We start from the raw sequence: 20,814 nt of genomic DNA on the forward strand, positions 1-20,814 counted from the left end.
TATTTTGATAATAATACAAGATGGAATTCTACTTGTTTAATGTTCGAAAATATTTTACGTCAAAAAGAAACGTTAATCGCTTTTAATAGAAAACTACTTAGAAAGGGATTTTTCGAACCAATTAGTGACGACGAATGGGATGACTTGGAATCATTAACAAGTTTTTTACAAGTTTTTTTACAAGTTTTTAAAGAGGTATCAACAATGTTATCGGGTGTTTATTACCCAACTAGCGTACTAGTTTTAGAACAATTTTATATAATGACGGAAAAAATATGCGAATTTGCGAACTCAAATAATGTTATTTTTAGACAAGCGATTTTTCATATAAGAAAAAAACTAAAAAAATATTTTGGAGAGATACCGAAGGTATTTTTATGTGCGGCCGCACTTGACCCACGATTAAATTTTAATGGGGTTGAACGATTGATGACAACAATATATACCAACTTTGATTGTGTGCATGGTGTTTTTGATGACGAACCCAACTATCTTTTGAACCAAGTACACGCTTTTAATGATGTTTTTGAGAATATGTTTGGTATTTATGCAACAAAATATGGTCGACAATCAAACCCAATTGTTGACCAACCCGGATCATCTTCTCGAAGGAGCCGAGATCTCAAAATAAGTCTTTTTAACTTGGTACGTGAAGACGCTTCCAAACGCGCACGAACATCGGCACCCACAAGCGAGTTGAGAAATTATAAGATGGCAAATTTTGCACTAAACATGAGTGAAGAACAATTTAACAACCTTGACATTTTAAAATGGTGGGAAACAAAACAAGACACATATCCAATATTAAGCATTATGGCTCGTGACTTATTTACCGTTCAAGCTTCAACCGTAGCTTCCGAATCGGCCTTTTCTTTGAGTGGTCGAATTATATCGGAAAGAAGGTCAAGACTTACCCCCCAAGCTGTGAAAGTATGTGTATGTTTGAAAGATTATTTGGATGGGGTAGATAGGATACAAGATCAAACTTCATTAGAAGGTCCGTTATATAACGACATTAAAGAATGTATAGAGTTTGAAGAAAATTTAGCGGGATTATCACCTACAACAACCGAAGAGAATTCCGACAATGAACTAAACGAAGTGGATGAAGGTGACTATGAACCGTTTGATATGGACCAAACCGAAATGAATGTATCGGGTTACCAACAAGCTTATCTTTCTCTAGTTGATGACCCCGCTTTTGAAGACTACGATCGAAGGCACCATCCTCAACGCGCTCAACAAGATAACACATTTGGGTCATTTGACGACTAAAGTATAACGGGTGATGGCCATGCCGAAGCTCGATATACTTTAGTCTTAATACATTATTGAGTGATGGCCATGCCGAAGCTCGAAATGTATTAATTATAATTGTATTGTTCGAATAAAAGTGTTTTTATTTTTATTATTGTATCGTTCGAATAAAAGTATTATTTATATAATTGTATTGTTCGAATATTGTTATTTATATTATCTATTGTGTTGAGCACTTGAGCATTATAACTTTTCTTTATACCGATTATATTATTGTTGTCAAACGTTAAAAAAAATAGAACCGGTAAAAATATAATTCGCAAAATCGAATCCTAGTCCAAGAAAAATCCGAAAAAACCGATCGAGATCCGAAAAAGAACCGGTTCCGGAAAAAAATCCGAAAAAAATCCGACGCTGAGAACCGGAACCGGATCCGGAACCGGTTCCGAAAAATCCGGACAAAAAAAATCCGGTTTTTTTTTGTCCGAATCCGGTTTTTTATCCGGTTTGTGCATCTATATTTCAAACAGACAATTAGTGTTTATATCAATTTGTATTTCAATTAGATCTTCGAATCATTATATTTAATTTGATGTTTTATTTTGAAAAAAAAAATGTTATTATTATTATTAAATAATGTTATTACTAGCTTAAGGCCAGCGATTTCGTGGACACTTTTGTATGGGCATTATCAAAATTGTGATGGTTCTTCAACATCATGAAATTCTCGGGTTTTTGAAGGGACGGAAAACAATTGAATTGTAGCATTATAGTAGATAAGAGCGTAATGTACCTGCATGCAACACATAAAAATTATAACTACATTACAACATTACATGGAATTAATAATTCTGATGTGTAAACTATCAACTAATGTTGATATGATGAAGCCAAATATATTAGAATCACATGATCTAAATACTATAGTGTTGCATAACAGATAATTATGTTGTCTCTATAATTTGACATAGCAGCATAATCTCTCTCCTTGTTGACAAAAGACTTCTCAGAAAATGTGGTTGCTATATGTTGTTTGAACTTATTCATAACATTTGTAATTTGGGCCTCTTTTTGCAAAGTGGATAACTTAAATGATTCAATTTTATCGGTTTGTATTTGTGACAATTCAAAGTGGTTCATTGGTAACTGCGAAGTATAAAACAGTAAAAAAAAACATTTAAAATGGCCATTCAAATATAAATTCATGAATCATGATAGAATAAAAGATGATGTGTGCAACATTTTTTTATATAAAAGAATAACGATCATTAATTAAACTTACATTTAGAATATTGCGCAGCCCACCAATCCACATAACGCTTTGTTGAGCAGGTTACATCCACATGACGTTAATAATTGACATCACACATATTTTTGCAGCTTCATTTTTGCAGACCACTCATCATAACATGTACCAAAGTTTGTAACGTCTGCATCAAAACAAATCCTTCAATAATTATATTTATTGAGACGAGGCTTCGACGCGAGACAAAGGTTTCAGAGAACCAATTCGGCTTCATGCCAGGACGCTCGTCCATGGAGGCGATTCACATCGTTAGAAGCCTTATGGAGAAATATAGGGAAAAACAAAAGAACCTACACATGGCGTTCTTAGACTTGGAAAAGGCTTATGACTGTGTCTCGCGCGAGCTGATTTGGAAGACTCTTAATGTTAGGGGTGTCCCAAGTAGATATATAAGAACGATTAGAGATATGTACGAGGGGGCGAAGACTCGTGTACGTACGACGGTAGGAAACACAGAGTTTTTCCCGGTAGAGGTAGGCTTACATCAGAGATCGGCCCTTAGCCCATATCTTTTCGCTTTGATCCTAGATGAACTAACTCAAAGGATACAAGATGACATCCCATGGTGCCTAATATTCGCCGACGATATTGTATTAGTTTCGGATTTCCAGGATGAGCTTAACAGAAGGCTAGAGCAATGGAGGATCGCTCTAGAATCAAATGGCCTAAGGATTAGCAGACTTAAATCGGAGTACCTTAGATGCGATTTCAAGACGAGCGAAGAGGAACAGGAGGATATAGTGGATGTCCGAATTGGGGATCAGACTTTACCTCCACGAGAGTCCTTTAGATATTTAGGCTCGATGCTTCACAAATCGGGAAGGATAGATGAGGACGTGGCGCATCGTATACGGGCAGGATGGTTGAAGTGGAGGGCAGCGAAAGGGGTGTTGTGCGACAAGAAGATACCTCTCAAATTGAAAGGGAAATTCTACAAGGTGGCAATCAGACCAGCCATGCTGTACGGATCAGAGTGTTAGCCAATGACGAAAGCCCAAGAGAGGAGGATGGAGGTGGCAGAAATGAGGATGCTTAGGTGGACGTGTGGCAAGACCATGCTTGATATGATACCAAATGGAGTTTTTAGGGAGAACTTGGAAGTTGGGAACATAACCAACAAGCTGAGGGAAGGAAGACTTAGATGGTTTGGGCATGTTATGAGGCGCCCACTTTTAGCCCCGGTTAGGAGAGTCGAGACCCTCGTTGTTGGGGGCGTAAGGAGAAGGGGTAGACCCAGACGTAGGTTGGAGGATAGATTGAAGCTTGACTTGAAAGAGCTTCTACTGACGGAGGACATGACTTCTGATAGGAGCCTGTGGAGGAGTAGAATTAGTGTAATTGAGTAGGACTCTTTTTCAGGCATATTAGAACTAATATAGGCGCTAGAGTTTTTTTTTTTTTTTTTTTTTTTTTTTTTTTTTAAACTATAACTATATAATATATAGCTACACTACATATTATATATATATATATATATATATATATATATATATATATATATATATATCCCTTTACATGGTATCTGTTTTACCTGTATAGCCGTATATTGCATCTCGGTATCTAGGTGTTTCTGTTTATGTATGTATGTATCTAAGTGTATATGTATGTCTGTATCTATATGTATACATGTTTAGTTATACGTATTTTTACATGCTTTTGTGTGTGTGGGAGCATATATATATATATATATATATATATATATATATATATATATATATATATATATATATATATGTGTGTGTGTGGGGGGGGGTTGTGTGACCTTTTTTTTTTTTTTTTTTCTGGAATTTACTTTTTACTGCGCATTATTTTTTTTCATGCTATCTGTCAAACTGTTGTGCATTACTGCTATTTGTGTTTTCTTATTTGGCTTCTTCGTATGGTTTCATCTTCCTAGACGCATGTAACGCTTACAGGTACGTATGCCCGCACTTTCTCGTTTTATTGAGCTTTCCTGGCCGGAGGTCCCTCAGGAAGCAATCTCTTGGCTCTCGAGTAGAGGGTGGGACGATCTTATCTAGTCGTGGGTTCTATACCCGCGGGTGGAGTAGTGACTTCCCTCTAATCTAGGGTTCGAGGAATGATTGTCTACACTCCACCTCCCCCATACCCTACACTCGTGGGATTGGGTATTGTTGTTGTTGTATTTTATTATATAAAACTATTATTATGAGTTGCTTAAAATACCTGATTTTGCAGTCAAATTAGTGTTTTCCTGCAATTTTATAGTGTGTAAGTTAATAATATTCTAACATATACAGTATTGTAAATGAATAGCGTACTAATTAAATAGTGTCGTGCTAACATTATTTTGAAAACAATAGTTTCAACATACCTTAATTAAAAATTCAATATGTTCGCTTTGATGTTTGATCTCTCCTTCCAAGTCCATGACATACGCCTAAAGTCGAAACCATGTTTAAAAATTTGACACAATAGCTTTGCATTACCAATACAATTACAAATGTATGGTCAAGTACCAATAATAGATGAATCCACTTTGACATAAGAATGAAGGATAACACATAACCACATGACTTCAAGGCTAAGGTCTGAAATTACATATCTTGACCAACGTTGTTAAAAAGGTTGTGAATATATCATCAGGCAAGATGAGATAAACATATATATCTAGATGAGACAAACATATACATCTGTTTTCAATATTTAAGTGAGATAGGTTCTACTTTTAATTCCAACCAAATTTACTAATTTTGACTCAGACCCCAAATGTAAATAAGCATACTGCAGTTCATTACTGTAAATAAGCTTTAGGAATTGGAGCTACGAAACTGAGATTTATTAATAGCTGTTTACCGAGTTTATGTAATACACTCAATCGATGTAAAAGCCGGTAACAACTGCAACTGACCAAATATGACTTTACCATAAGCATACTAACCTATTTGCGATCTCTATGCCTCTTGGAGTTCTCATTCCATTTAGCTCTCATTCCATTTAGAAGTCTTAATTTTCCCATCACATAATATAATAATATCTATAAAAAATAAAAAAATAAAAACACATTACCTGAAACTTTTTTCTCGGTTTTAAAATTTCAAGATCTGATATATGACGAAGAGGCCATAGTGGCTTCACACCATTGGTTAATTATTGCACAATCCCACCAAAGTTATCAACAATAACAACTTTAGATTTTACCACCATTCTAGGTCAGTGAGTGTAAACATAGCCTTCAAACGCACTTGTCTGTTTAAATCCATTTTTGAAACATATATTTATGAGTAGACCGAATTGTGGTTGTTTTACAAATGAATAAGAAAAGCTAATATATAATAAAAGATTGTTTTTTTTTTTTTTACCTTAGTGAATTTGTACCAATCGTGCCTGACCCACCCAAGCGACTACCTGCAGTCCAATACAGTAAATGATGCATTTGGACATTTTCTTGCATTTAGTATTTTCAGCTCTGGACGGAATCTGTTTCAGTGATGCATTTTGACCTACTTTATAATAGTTAGCACCATAGATACTGTGAATTTGCAGCTGAAACTTGTCATCTGGGAGAAAACTTGCGTGTTACCAATATTCCCGCATTATTCCTAGAACATAATAAAACGGCACGCATTAGCATACAAATGATTCTTTTAAATTTATTAAATAATGATTCAACATTTACCTACCAAACAATTGGTATTTCGGGTTAGTCAATTGCTAATCTTGGCATGATCAAACAACTGCTAATAAGAGATGAAACTGAATTGCCACTCTTCACTAACGATATCTTTTTCAATAATCTAAACATATAATTAACCAACGATGTTGTATGGTGGGTTCTCATTAAAAACAATAATTCCAGCAAAAATAAACATTAGTACGGTCCAAAATATCAAAAAACATTACCACTAAATACAATCTGGTCACATATGACTTTAATCACGATCTGAAAGTACGTGATGCTATTAAAGTTCAAATAGAAAAAAATGCACACTTGTAACCAATTATATATGTTCAGTAAACAACTATATGAAAACCATTCAATTCATGACATAGTGCTTGTCGATCATCTCACTAGAGGTCCTTCAAAATTATGGCAAATTGTCATCTCCAATGAGGAACTACATAAAGAGATAAACATAATGGATTGAAAGCATTAATTTGGTAGTAGAAGATGTACTCAACAATGATGTAATGTTAAAACATTGGCCAGTAATTATAGCAAACTTAATCTGCTATAAAAGTCATAAGTCAAATTTTTTGATACTAATTACTATAATGAAATTTAATTGTATCATAATAAAGAAGCTGCTAAAAGTCACTTCTTTTATGAATATGCATAGGTTTAATTTCGAATTAGATCAAGACGGTTATATATATCATGTATAAAAAACATAAGTAATTGCTTATATCCTAGCAAAAAAACCACATTAATAAGAACAAATATTCAATTGATGCAATACCCTATTGCAATATAATTTATATCAAATTCAATGAGACATAACCACAAACACCTTGTGTGCAAAACAAACTTTGTAATTTTTGAAACTACAGACATATCACCTTAAGCATCACTTTAGATATATAAACTAATTTTTTGGAACCCATGGAAAAAAATATGCTTTGTTCACATGAAAAAAAATCATGATTTCAAGTGAATTCTTAAAATGATAATATATAAGTTGTTGTAATGCATATAGATATAATTGATCAATATAATAACCCATGAAAACAAATTCTAGGTTTAATGATAACTTACAATGATAACATAATTATTAGGTATTGATTTACAGGTTGATCTCCGATGATACTCTTAGGCAATTTATTTACAGCTTCATCTCCGATGCTTACACGCTAACATTGAAAATCAACAGCTTAGCAGATTTGACGATTATTTGATCTATATCATGAACCGATTAATCTTCATGTTAAACATTCAACTGGATCGAAATTTGGGATGGAACCTTAATTTGGATTATGGTATTAAGGTTTGCGGTGTAGGAGATGAAAGTCTTGAAAGTTCTTCTGCGACCCTCTTAGATGTCGACGTATTTTTCTTCTGTGTGAATTCCCCTTTGCTGCGTGGATTAGGGTTTGAGCGGTAGTACTCTGCGTAGCTGTCGACCCTCTTAGGTGGACTATGATTATGTTCTAGACACCTATGATCGATTTTTAACTTTGTTATTCTATACAATAAAGTATATCAGCCCACACCCCGGTTGTCGTTTTATTTGGCACAAACTGGAAAAACTTCCAAGAAAAAACGTCGTTTCATACTATTCCTACACAGTGCCAGCAGAGCACACGGGCCTACATCAAACATCCACCAAAAACTAACCTCCAAACCAACAACCCCTCTCTCCCTCTTCAAAGTGGAAACACCCCCAAATCCTTTTCACCATCGACTATGTGTTCATGTCTCCTTATTAGGCGATGCCATCACCACCAATAAGTTCGTGACGATCTCCTGAACAATTCCGTACAAATTTTATGTTTTATCGTCAGATTCATCGACTTCACCAGAAACATCTCCGGCGACTGCAACGGCGAAGAAGATGACGTCTTGCATAGGTTTTCCTCGGCAATGACCGCCAGCTTAGGTATGCGACCGGTTTTTTGTACTTCATTTAATAACTTGCGTGAAATTAATTTTCGCTTTGAATCTAGGGTTTTGCTTCTTTTTTTTCGGAACCGATGTCGATGATAATCAGGTTTTGGTTGTGGGTTTTTGGATCGGCAATTATCTCTTTAAGGGCACAACGTTTTAAATTATGGTGATTGTGGTGAGGTTAGAGGTTTTACTTTCACCAAAGTAACATGGGGTTACAAAACCTTATCATTAACATGAGCTAGAACCAACACTGAATCTGGTTTGATTATTTTAGACTTTATGTTCAAATATTTTTTGTTTATTGTTAATTTTATTGATTTTATTTGTTTCTTCTTATAGATTGATGAAATTTTTTGTAGATGTTACACTCTTATAAGTGTCGGTATATGTTATTGTTTTTTGGTAGAGCAAATTTAACCAGTTTCAACTTGCTCCAACAAAATGGATCGTCGAAATGCTTCTAGCAAATCCTCGAGGTTTGCATACTTAATCGATGCATATAAGTTCATCATAGTCAAAATTTCAAATCTAAAAATAATGACACAACAATGATGAGATGACCTTTTGACTTACCTAATTAGACCTTCAAGAGCAAAAAAACAAATTGATGATTTCTTCTTGTCAATATGGATCGGTATAAAGATTTGGAATTGTTATTACAACAACATAACCCAATCCCACATGTGTGGGGTACGGGGAAGGGAAGTTACATTTTTTATAGTAATATGAAAGTTTCTATTTATTTACTTTGTTAGCAAAAAAATCTACAAGAAGAATGCAGGACTGAAAGGTTATATCTCATTCCAATCAATGAACGAGAGCTGCTACTATCATAACCAGTCCGATCGTGTATTTTGCTCGAATATTTCTTATTTTATAGCAACAAGTATTGAAATTTTTGAATTTCAAATTTTTTATGTGATTATGATTATGATATTGTTTTAGCGACGAAGAGAAAAGATCGACGAAAAGATGAAAGCTCTGCAGAAGCTACTGGCTAATGCTAATAAGGTGCAACTCTGTGTTTTCCTGTATATTTGACTTCTTAAGTCATTCTAACAAATCTCCATGTTCAAAATCGAAGTTTTGATATTAAAATTTAATACCTACATCTTTCTATGTATATAAAACAGTTTAGTGCAAAACGGGTTATTAAAATAATTTCAAACTTTCAAGCACTTTAAATCGGATTCAGGTTTACAATTTAGCCATTTTAATCACGAAAGTCATCTTCTAGCATATTTACTCTAAGACAATTCACTGTGAAAAATGAAAATTATCAAAATTTTGAAGTTGTATAGACGTATTACTAAAAAAAGGTAAAAAAAAAAAAAAGGTTGGTTATGTTGGTTGTTCATTTGAAAATACTTCATGATTGTTGGGTTGATGGTGATGTTTATGTGTTGAGTTGTGTGTAGTCATTGCTACCTGCTCAGAAGTGTTCTCTACGATCTGCTAACAGTGTTGGACACCTTTGCTCTCCGTACGTCTTGGTGGGTGTTGCTGCTTATGCTCATACTGCTGCTTATGCTCATGCTGCTGCTTCTAATGTGTGTCCGCACTGTCATCGTTTCCATGTAAAAGCAGGTGCTTATCTATGTGTGAATACTTAATTTTTTTTTTTTACGTTTCTTTCAGTGATCACATCAGTTATGATTGTGTTACACACAAGTTTGTTGACTACTGTGGTTTGCACACTTATATACTTTGATTTGTTTTAGTAGCGGCTAATTATTACCTTAATATAGCTTCATTTCTTATTCTTTATTCGCTCTTGAATTTCAGAAATAGGTTGGTTACAATCTTACATACATTTCTTATTGTTTTTTAAGCTATAGGTATCTTATGTTCTTCAGCTAGAAATGAAACAATTAGTGTATGCACATTTGTATCATGTATTCATGTGACTGATGTTAGCATCCGCTAATTTGCACCCTGATATAAGTTTATTTCTCATCGAGTATCATGTTTTATTAAAACACCAGACCAGACCCCTCGGAGAGAAAAATAATGTTTTGAAATAGAAGCATATTAGCACAGCGCTGCAACTGGAGCAACTCCTGTTATAATTACTTATTAAAAAACTGCTATCAGCCTTTAAATAAGATGCAGTAACATACACTAAATGCTTATAACCATTCGAATCGGACGCAGCGAAGCGCGACGGACCTCTTTCTAGTTATAATATAAAGAGATTGTTATTGTTATTGTTATTGTTATACATACTATTAGTTGCCAAATTTTTGATCGTTTTACTTTGTATCGCATGTCGCTTTTGAGTTAAATATACATCATGTCAATTTAGAGTTAAAAGGCACCAAGTTTTAAATTTTGGTTATCTTTTTTTGCTAATTAAAAACTACTAAAAATGTCATTTGACCATAAAAATGCTACGTAGTTCCAACAAATGGACATAAACAAGTTTTAGTTTGTTAGTTTGTCCTCTCGTATTCCACTCAAGCAACATACAACATATAAGTGAGTTCTGATGTTATGCGAGGTGTATATGAAATAGCTTTATTTTTACTAGGAAAAACTATTAAATACGATACAATTTTACACAAGATATTTATTTATTTATAGAATGGATATACCTAAACCTTGCTACAACACTTATATGCAGTGTACCTAATCGTACAGTAGTGTAGTTTTTAGTAAGTCCGGTTCGTTCCACAGAGAATCTTTTAAACAAAGCTTAACGCTATATTAGTTTTAATTTATAAAAATACAAATATATATGAGTAATATTATTATTATAAAAGGGGGTTTTTACCGTTTAATGACCGGTTTGTCGATTTTAAAACTTTAGTCGCAGTTAAAACCTAATGTAAAATAATAAATAAATAAATAAAAGACTTAACTTAAAGCGTAAAATAAATAACGATAATGAAATTGCAATAAATAAAAGTGCGATGAAACAAAATTGCGATAATTAAAAAGTGCAATTAAATACAATGACAATAAATAAAAATGTAATAATTAGAAGTGCAATTAAATATGAAAATAAAGAAATTATGCTTATTTAAACTTCCGTAATCATGATGTTTGACGCGTTGATTTTAGTTTTATGCCTATGGATTAATTGTCCTTTGTCCTGGATTATTTAATTTGTCCGTCTGATTTTTGTCCATAACAATCCATCAGTCATAAATATAAAGTGCAGTTATCCTCGTCAAATTATCCTTATACCCGAAGTCAAATATTCCAGCTAATTGGGGACTTAAATGTAACAAGGTTTTAATACTTTGTTTAATAATTACACCAGGATATCAACTGCGTGTAACCCAAGGTTTTAATACTTTGTTATCAATTATGCCAAGTGTCATTGTACATAATTTCACCTCTGTTTTAATAAATCTATTAACTATTAATCCATTCCCGTGTCCGGTTAAATGAACGATTATTCGTACATATAAATATCCCGCTCATCGTGTCCGATTTAGTGTATATGGTTATTTATAGGTATGTCCAATTGTAATCTTTATATTAAAATTAACAAACTATCATTTAGTTAAACAAATATAAAGCCCATTAATAGCCCATAGTCTAATTTCCACAAGTGTCGTTCTTTTGTCCAAACCTCAATTATGGTACAAAGCTCAATTACCCAATTTTAGTAATTAACCCAACATCATGATTACTTCGTTTTAAATAAGCATAATAATAACTTAGCTACGAGACATTAAATTAAAAAGGTTGAACATAACTTACAATGATTAAAAATAGCGTAGCGTTACACGGACAGAATTTCGACTTACACCCTTACAACATTCGCTAACATACCCTTATTATTAGGATTTAAAATTAAAATTAAAATTAAAATATAAATATATATATATATATATATATATATATATATATATATATATATATATATATATATATATATATATATATTTTACGTATGATGAATGAGAAAAAGATGTGTAAATTTCGGCCGAATGCTCGGCCTTTTATAGGCCCACGTAATACTATTTGACCTCCGCGAGTGCGGAGGTTTTTGCCTTTATAAGCTCCGCGAGTGCGGAGCTGTGGATTCCAGCTCACACAAGCTTGGCTCCTAGCTTGCCGACGGTTTTATAATATAATATATATATATATATATATATATATATATATATATATATATATATATATATATATATATATATATATATTAATTTTAAGAATTAATTATATATTATATTATATTCATGTGCATAGTTGACTTGTAATTTTTAGTCCGTTGCGTCGAGCGTTGAGAGTTGACTCTGGTCCCGATTCCGGATTTTCGAATGTCCTTGCGTATAATTTAATATCTTGTACTTTGCGTTTCGCGTCTTGTACTCTTGTAATTTTGAGACGTTTCTCATCAATAATTGGAACCACTTTGATTGTATTTTGTACTTTTGAGCTTTTTGGTCGTTTGCGTCTTCAATTCGTCGAATCTGTCTTTTGTCTTCACCTTTTATTATTTAAACGAATATCACTTGTAAATAGAACAATTGCAACTAAAAGCTTGTCTTTCTTGAGGGATAATGCTATGAAATATATGTTCGTTTTTAGCATTATCAAATATTCCCACACTTGAGCGTTGCTTGTCCTCAAGCAATATAGTCTTGAAATATACTAGAATCACTTCTTTATTCTTCACACTTTGTACATCAGTGATTTCTATACGGCGGTATGAACAATGATAGTAACGATGTGGTTTACAGTCCCACATGACTATGAAAATTTAGATCCTTTAAGGAAATTGGATCTTTATGAAAACATTTGATCTTTTGAAAATTAAATCTAGCTTTTACCCTAGATAAGTTTTCCGGAAAAACCCTTCACCGATGTTTGCAAAATATTTTTGTGGGTTTGGTGGGTTTCAGATTTGAAAATTTTAGCTCAAAACTTGTGGTTTTGTGTCACCCACTTGCTAACCTTGTATTGGGAAAGCAACACGTCCAGTATACTTGCTCCGAATATTACCTTTCGGTAAACTACCGTCCGGTTGTAAAGGAAAGCGTTGAACAAGCAACTGTTAAGGCAATGTCCCCTGACATGCTTTTAATTATGGTCTATAACGTGTCGGACGCAATTACTATCCTTTGTAGGAGCAATAGTAAAGCTCACCCTTATAATTTTTCGGTCTGGCACAAGGTCCTCTCTTTGACCATGCTATGCAACCACTGTTCTTACGGTTGACACCCGATTTGGTTCAGGTGACCTAATGAATTCTAGGTGAATTCCTAGGATTTTACGTTCAATGGTAATGAACGCATTGAAAATGAGTTTTTAGAAAACAAATCGGTTTGTAATTTTGATCAAAATATTTTCTCGTTCAAGCTCGAGTTTAGATATCATCGAATTCCATGAGTTTGTAATTCTCAATCTTTAAGGTCAATCTCTAGGATTGAGTAATATCAGGCTTAAAAGCTGATTTTTGATCTTTTAAGGAGATTATCCTTTCTGAGGGTCTGATTCATTAGTCTTATCAAGCTAATTTGCACGGCGTCCTCCCTATTTTATAAGACAGATCCTCTCATGGTTAGGATAAGTCTGACCACTTGGCGACCCTGTTTGATGCTGAGGTCCGTGGATTTCCTGCTGATTTTAGTGATGACTTTTCTAGATTTTTCGTCAACCTACAGCTGGTCTGGACGACAACTTCATGACCTAAATCAAGAAGCGCGTTTCTTTTTCGGAAGACTTTACTTCCTTTAAGTGATGGAATTGATTCATCGTGTAGATCCATCTTTCTTACAGTAAATCGGGTAAAACTGTTTAGTTTAGTCCAAAGCAAAAGTATCTTCAATTATTTGTTACAGAAATATGTGACATATGTTTAAGATAACTTGGTAAATTTTTTTCACACTTGGCTTTTATTTTCTTTTATTTGCCTTTTTATTGTCCTCTATTCCATTTTAAATGAATTCTAATATTTTGGTTTGTTTCTCAATTTATGTCATTTCCGAGGTAACAATAATTTCGGTGTTAACACCTAGTTTTATCGTTCATAAATATGTATAAACATGATTTTGAGTTCATTTAATTGAAAATTTTGAAAATTTTTACTAGAAGTGGGTAGTGAGTATATAAGACTAGGGATGTTCTTTGTTATCAGAGAGCACTAGATTCTAATACAACTACTACGTTACTAGTATTTTTAATGGTAACCAAGTGTTTAAGTTAAAAATTTTAAAAATCCGAAAGAATTTAACCCCTTCCCACACTTAAGATCTTGCAATGCCCTCATTTGCAAGAAATCAGTAACAATTTAAATTATTGAGGGTGATTAGCGTAGAAAAATGATTAAATTTTACCAAAGTTTCCAAACATATTGGCGTTTGTTTGCTGAATGATAAATGGTGCACATCATTTGTTCATTCCGTCTGTTGGTACATCACATTTGTTTTTCGTTTTGTCGTCAAAATTAATAGCTTTTGCTGAACTTAATGCCAGTCTTTGAAAATGCGCTGTTTTACCCTGTTTTGTACATGAGATAAACTACAAACACATATATACATATTTTTGAAGTTGGGTTTTCACACCACATTCAAAAATTATTAAAATCTAATAAAGTTAGAAAATTATAAAAGCTATTATAATAATAAAATAAGAAATAAGAAATAAGAAAGTTAAGAATTAGTAACATTACAATAAAATAAACAAAAATATAAAATAAGAAAATTACGGATGAGGAGGATGGTTCCAGTATGGGTCCCAAGCGTATCCATAGATGCTGTAAAATGCTTGGGCCGGGTCATATGTAGGATATGGTGGTCGGCTCTCTAAAGTCCAAGGAGCAAATTCGGGCATAACGGTAGGAATGTAGTCTCTACCTACGTGTGTACAATGACTTATGATTTGGCTTTGATGATACTGCCAATCTTGAAATGCTTTTTGTCTAGCCATTTTGTAGTGACCCGAACTTTTCCATGTTTATATATATTAATTGAGATTGATATTTACATGATTAAATGTTTCCAACATGTTAAGCAATCAAACTTGTTAAGACTTGATTAATTGAAATATGTTTCATATAGACAATTGACCACCCAAGTTGACCGGTGATTCACGAACGTTAAAACTTGTAAAAAACTATATGATGACATATATATGGATATATATATATAGTTAACATGATACTATGATAAGTAAACATATCATTAATGTAGTGACCCGAACTTTTCCATGTTTATATATATTAATTGAGATTGATATTTACATAATTAAATGTTTCCAACATGTTAAGCAATCAAACTTGTTAAGACTTGATTAATTGAAATACGTTTCATATAGACAATTGACCACCCAAGTTGACCGGTGATTCACGAACGTTAAAACTTGTAAAAACTATATGATGACATATATATGGATATATATATAGTTAACATGATACTATGATAAGTAAACATATCATTAAGTATATTAACAATGAACTACATATGTAAAAACAAGACTACTAACTTAATGATTTTGAAACGAGACATATATGTAACGATTATCGTTGTAAAGACATTTAATGTATATATATCATATTAAGAGATATTCATACATGATAATATCATGATAATATAATTATTTAAAATCTCATTTGATATTATAAACATTGGGTTAACAACATTTAACAAGATCGTTAACCTAAAGATTTCAAAACAACACTTACATGTAACGACTAACGATGACTTAACGACTCAGTTAAAATGTATATACATGTAGTGTTTTAATATGTATTTATACACTTTTGAAAGACTTCAATACACTTATCAAAATACTTCTACTTAACAAAAATTCTAACAATTACATCCTCGTTCAGTTTCATCAACAATTCTACTCGTATGCACCCGTATTCTTACTCGTACAATACACAGCTTTTAGATGTATGTACTATTGGTATATACACTCCAATGATCAGCTCTTAGCAGCCCATGTGAGTCACCTAACACATGTGGGAACCATCATTTGGCAACTAGCATGAAATATCTCATAAAATTACAAAAATATGAGTAATCATTCATGACTTATTTACATGAAAACAAAATTACATATCCTTTATATCTAATCCATACACCAACGACCAAAAATGAAATGTCCCGTTCTTATTGATTAAAAACGTTCCATATTAATTGATTTCGTTGCGAGGTTTTGACCTCTATATGAGACGTTTTTCAAATACTGCATTCATTTTTAAAAAAACCATAACCTTTATTTCATAAATAAAGGTTTAAAAAGTTTTACGTAGATTATCAAATAATGATAATCTAAAATATCCTGTTTATACACGACCATTACATAATGGTTTACAATACAAATATGTTACATCGAAATCATTTTCTTGAATGCAGTTTTTACACAATATCGTATAAACATGGACTCCAAATCTTGTCCTTATTTTAGTATGCAACAGCGGAAGCTCTTAATATTCACCTGAGAATAAACATGCTTTAAACGTCAACAAAAATGTTGGTGAGTTATAGGTTTAACCTATATATATCAAATCGTAACAATAGACCACAAGATTTCATATTTCAATACACTTCCCATACATAGAGATAAAAATCATTCATATGGTGAACACCTGGTAACCGACATTAACAAGATGCATATATAAGAATATCCCCATCATTCCGGGACACCCTTCGGATATGATATAAATTTCGAAGTACTAAAGCATCCGGTACTTTGGATGGGGTTTGTTAGGCCCAATAGATCTATCTTTAGGATTCGCGTCAATTAGGGTGTCTGTTCCCTAATTCTTAGATTACCAGACTTAATAAAAAGGGGCATATTCGATTTCGATAATTCAACCATAGAATGTAGTTTCACGTACTTGTGTCTATTTTGTAAATCATTTATAAAACCTGCATGTATTCTCATCCCAAAAATATTAGATTTTAAAAGTGGGACTATAACTCACTTTCACAGATTTTTACTTCGTCGAGAAGTAAGACTTGGCCACTGTTGATTCACGAACCTATAACAATATATACATATATATTAAAGTATGTTCAAAATATATTTACAACACTTTTAATATATTTTGATGTTTTAAGTTTATTAAGTCAGCTGTCCTCGTTAGTAACCTACAACTAGTTGTCCACAGTTAGATGTACAGAAATAAATCAATAAATATTATCTTGAATCAATCCACGACCCAGTGTATACGTATCTCAGTATTGATCACAACTCAAACTATATATATTTTGGAATCAACCTCAACCCTGTATAGCTAACTCCAACATTCACATATAGAGTGTCTATGGTTGTTCCGAAATATATATAGATGTGTCGACATGATAGGTCGAAACATTGTATACGTGTCTATGGTATCTCAAGATTACATAATATACAATACAAGTTGATTAAGTTATGGTTGGAATAGATTTGTTACCAATTTTCACGTAGCTAAAATGAGAAAAATTATCCAATCTTGTTTTACCCATAACTTCTTCATTTTAAATCCGTTTTGAATGAATCAAATTTCTATGGTTTCATATTGAACTGTATTTTATGAATCTAAACAGAAAAAGTATAGGTTTATAGTCGGAAAAATAAGTTACAAGTCGTTTTTGTAAAGGTAGTCATTTCAGTCGAAAGAACGACGTCTAGATGACCATTTTAGAAAACATACTTCCACTTTGAGTTTAACCATAATTTTTGGATATAGTTTCATGTTCATAATAAAAATCATTTTCTCAGAATAACAACTTTTAAATCAAAGTTTATCATAGTTTTTAATTAACTAACCCAAAACAGCCCGCGGTGTTACTACGACGGCGTAAATCCGGTTTTACGGTGTTTTTCGTGTTTCCAGGTTTTAAATCATTAAGTTAGCATATCATATAGATATAGAACATGTGTTTAGTTAATTTTAAAAGTCAAGTTAGAAGGATTAACTTTTGTTTGCGAACAAGTTTAGAATTAACTAAACTATGTTCTAGTGATTACGAGTTTAAACCTTCGAATAAGATAGTTTTATATATATGAATCGAATGATGTTATGAACATCATTACTACCTCAAATTTAGTAGGTAAACCTACTGGAAGTGACAAGAAATGATCTAGCTTCAAAGGATCTTGGATGGCTTGAAAGTTCTTGAAGTAGGATCATGACACAAAAACAAGTTCAAGTAAGATTTTTGCTCGAATTAAGATAGTTTATAGTTATAGAAATTGAATCAAAGTTTGAATATGAATATTACCTTGAATAAGAAAGATAACCTACTGTATATAACAAAGGTTTCTTGATCTTAGATGATTACTTGGAATGGATTAGAAAGCTTGGAAGTAAATTAGTAAACTTGAAGGGGTTTTTGAAGTATTCTTGAAGTGTTCTTCCTATGATGATTATAGCTTGATTCTTGAAGTGATTTTTGATGAAGATGATGATTAACTACTGGAAAAATACGTTCATAATAGTGTGGGTGTGTTGAGAGAGAATTAGAAAGAGATTTGGAAGTGAAATGGAGTGAATGATGAGTGTTAATTGGTGAGTGGTGAGTGGGGTTAAAAGGAGTTCTAGTTAGTTGACTAGCTCATGGTAGAAGTTAAAATTGATTAGTCATACATGACATAATCAAGAGTGGAATCCCATGCTAGTTCCTATTGGTATATACCCATAGTAAGTACGTTTTGAAGCTGTGTATAATACGGGTAAGAATACGACTAGAATTCTTGATGAAAGAAAAGAATGGAAAAGTAACTGTAACCATTTTCGTTAAGTATGAGTGTTTTGATATATGTCTTGAAGTCTTCCAAAAGTATTTTAATACATCTAAATACACTACATGTATATACATTTTAACGGAGTCGTTAAGTCATCGTTAGTCGTTACATGTAAGTGTTGTTTTGAAACCTTTAAGTTAACGATCTCAATTAATATTGTTAACCCATTGTTTATTATATCTAATGAGATGTTAAATTATTATATTATCATGATATTATGATATATTAATATATCTTAATATGATATATATATATTTAAATGTCGTTACAACGATAATCGTTACATATATGTCTCGTTTCGAAATCCTTAAGTTAGTAGTCTTGTTTATATGTATATAACTCATTGTTAATATACTTATGGAGATACTTACTTATCATAATCTCATGTTAACCATATGTATATCCATATATATATCATCATGTCGTTTTTACAAGTTTTAACGTTCGTGAATCGCCGGTCAACTTGGGTGGTCAATTGTCTATATGAAACATATTTCAATTAATCAAGTCTTAACAAGTTTGATTGCTTAACATGTTGGAAACATTTAATCATGTAAATATCAATCTCAATTAATATATATAAACATGGAAAAGTTCGGGTCACTACAGTACCTACCCGTTAAATAAATTTCGTCCCGAAATTTTAAGCTGTTGAAGGTGTTGACGAATCTTCTGGAAATAGATGCGGGTATTTCTTCTTCATCTGATCTTCACGCTCCCAGGTGAACTCGGGTCCTCTACGAGCATTCCATCGAACCTTAACAATTGGTATCTTGTTTTGCTTAAGTCTTTTAACCTCACGATCCATTATTTCGACGGGTTCTTCGATGAATTGGAGTTTTTCATTGATTTGGATTTCATCTAATGGAATAGTGAGATATTCTTTAGCAAAACATTTCTTCAAATTCGAGACGTGGAAAGTGTTATGTACAGCTGCGAGTTGTTGAGGTAACTCAAGTCGGTAAGCTACTGGTCCGACACGATCAATAATCTTGAATGGTCCAATATACCTTGGATTTAATTTCCCTCGTTTACCAAATCGAACAACGCCTTTCCAAGGTGCAACTTTAAGCATGACCATCTCTCCAATTTCAAATTCTATATCTTTTCTTTTAATGTCAGCGTAGCTCTTTTGTCGACTTTGGGCGGTTTTCAACCGTTGTTGAATTTGGATGATCTTCTCGGTAGTTTCTTGTATAATCTCTGGACCCGTAATCTGTCTATCCCCCACTTCACTCCAACAAATCGGAGACCTACACTTTCTACCATAAAGTGCTTCAAACGGCGCCATCTCAATGCTTGAATGGTAGCTGTTGTTGTAGGAATATTCTGCTAACGGTAGATGTAACGACCCGGAAATTTTCGACCAAATTTAAACTGTAATCTTTATATATTTTCGACACGATAAGCAAAATCTATAATGTTGAGTCTGGAAAGTTTAAAATCTATATTCGGATAATCAATTACCTTTTGACCATGCCCGATGATTCACGAACATTTGTGTTTGAATAAAAATATAAATATATATAAAATTTGGTAAATGTAAATTGTTATATTACTATTAGTGTTAATATAATTATTATCATTAGTAATGATATTATTACTATTACTATTATATTTTAATTATTAATAATTACAATATTAAAGAGTATTACTATTATTGTATTTACATTTATTAATAAGATAACATATAATTTATAAGTATAAATATTGTTGTAGGAATAATTAAAAGTATAACTTAGTTATAATTTAAAAGTTATTAGTTATTATTACCAAGTTTCATTATTAACGATTATCATTATTTTCGTTATTAATACTATATTTTTTAGTATCATTATTTTTAAAAGTGATATTAAAAGGAATTATCATTTATATTATTATTACTGATACTATTACTGTTATAATTATGATTTTAAAAGTTATTATTATTATTATTATTATTATTATTAACTGTATTACTTTGATAATATCATTATTATTATTA

At 32.3% G+C, this 20,814-nt stretch overlaps 1 protein-coding gene and 1 long non-coding RNA gene across 7 annotated transcripts in view; one reads left to right on the top strand and one right to left on the bottom strand.

The window, feature by feature from the left end:
* Positions 1 to 1,880: 1,880 nt before the first annotated feature.
* Positions 1,881 to 7,743, bottom strand: LOC139896430 (uncharacterized). Of its 5 annotated transcripts, none has more exons than XR_011776226.1 (8): positions 7,281 to 7,743; positions 6,208 to 6,642; positions 5,887 to 6,126; positions 5,594 to 5,773; positions 4,899 to 4,964; positions 4,751 to 4,778; positions 2,540 to 2,687; positions 1,881 to 2,050 (listed from the first exon to the last, which is right to left on the bottom strand). It is a non-coding gene; the product is annotated as an uncharacterized lncRNA (long non-coding RNA). The 5 variants fall into 5 exon arrangements; XR_011776228.1 differs by having other exon boundaries at positions 5,466 to 5,773; XR_011776224.1 differs by having other exon boundaries at positions 4,899 to 5,773.
* A 6-nt stretch (positions 7,744 to 7,749) lies between these two features.
* The window catches only part of LOC139896429 (uncharacterized), a 56,191-nt gene continuing 43,126 nt past the window's right edge, over positions 7,750 to 20,814 (top strand). The window contains exons 1-6 of one of the 2 annotated variants that reach the window (XM_071879075.1): positions 7,750 to 8,121; positions 8,233 to 8,391; positions 8,539 to 8,608; positions 8,888 to 8,981; positions 9,078 to 9,143; positions 9,551 to 9,719. In XM_071879075.1, the coding sequence (XP_071735176.1) occupies positions 8,574 to 8,608; positions 8,888 to 8,981; positions 9,078 to 9,143; positions 9,551 to 9,719 (364 nt within the window). In that variant the 5' untranslated portion in view covers positions 7,750 to 8,121; positions 8,233 to 8,391; positions 8,539 to 8,573. Of the gene's footprint in view, positions 8,392 to 8,538; positions 8,609 to 8,887; positions 8,982 to 9,077; positions 9,144 to 9,550; positions 9,720 to 20,814 lie in introns of both variants that reach the window. The other variant, XM_071879074.1, reaches the window with a different exon arrangement.

This window comes from Rutidosis leptorrhynchoides, chromosome 3, assembly GCF_046630445.1.
Source record: "Rutidosis leptorrhynchoides isolate AG116_Rl617_1_P2 chromosome 3, CSIRO_AGI_Rlap_v1, whole genome shotgun sequence".
Taxonomy (NCBI): Eukaryota; Viridiplantae; Streptophyta; class Magnoliopsida; order Asterales; family Asteraceae; genus Rutidosis; species Rutidosis leptorrhynchoides.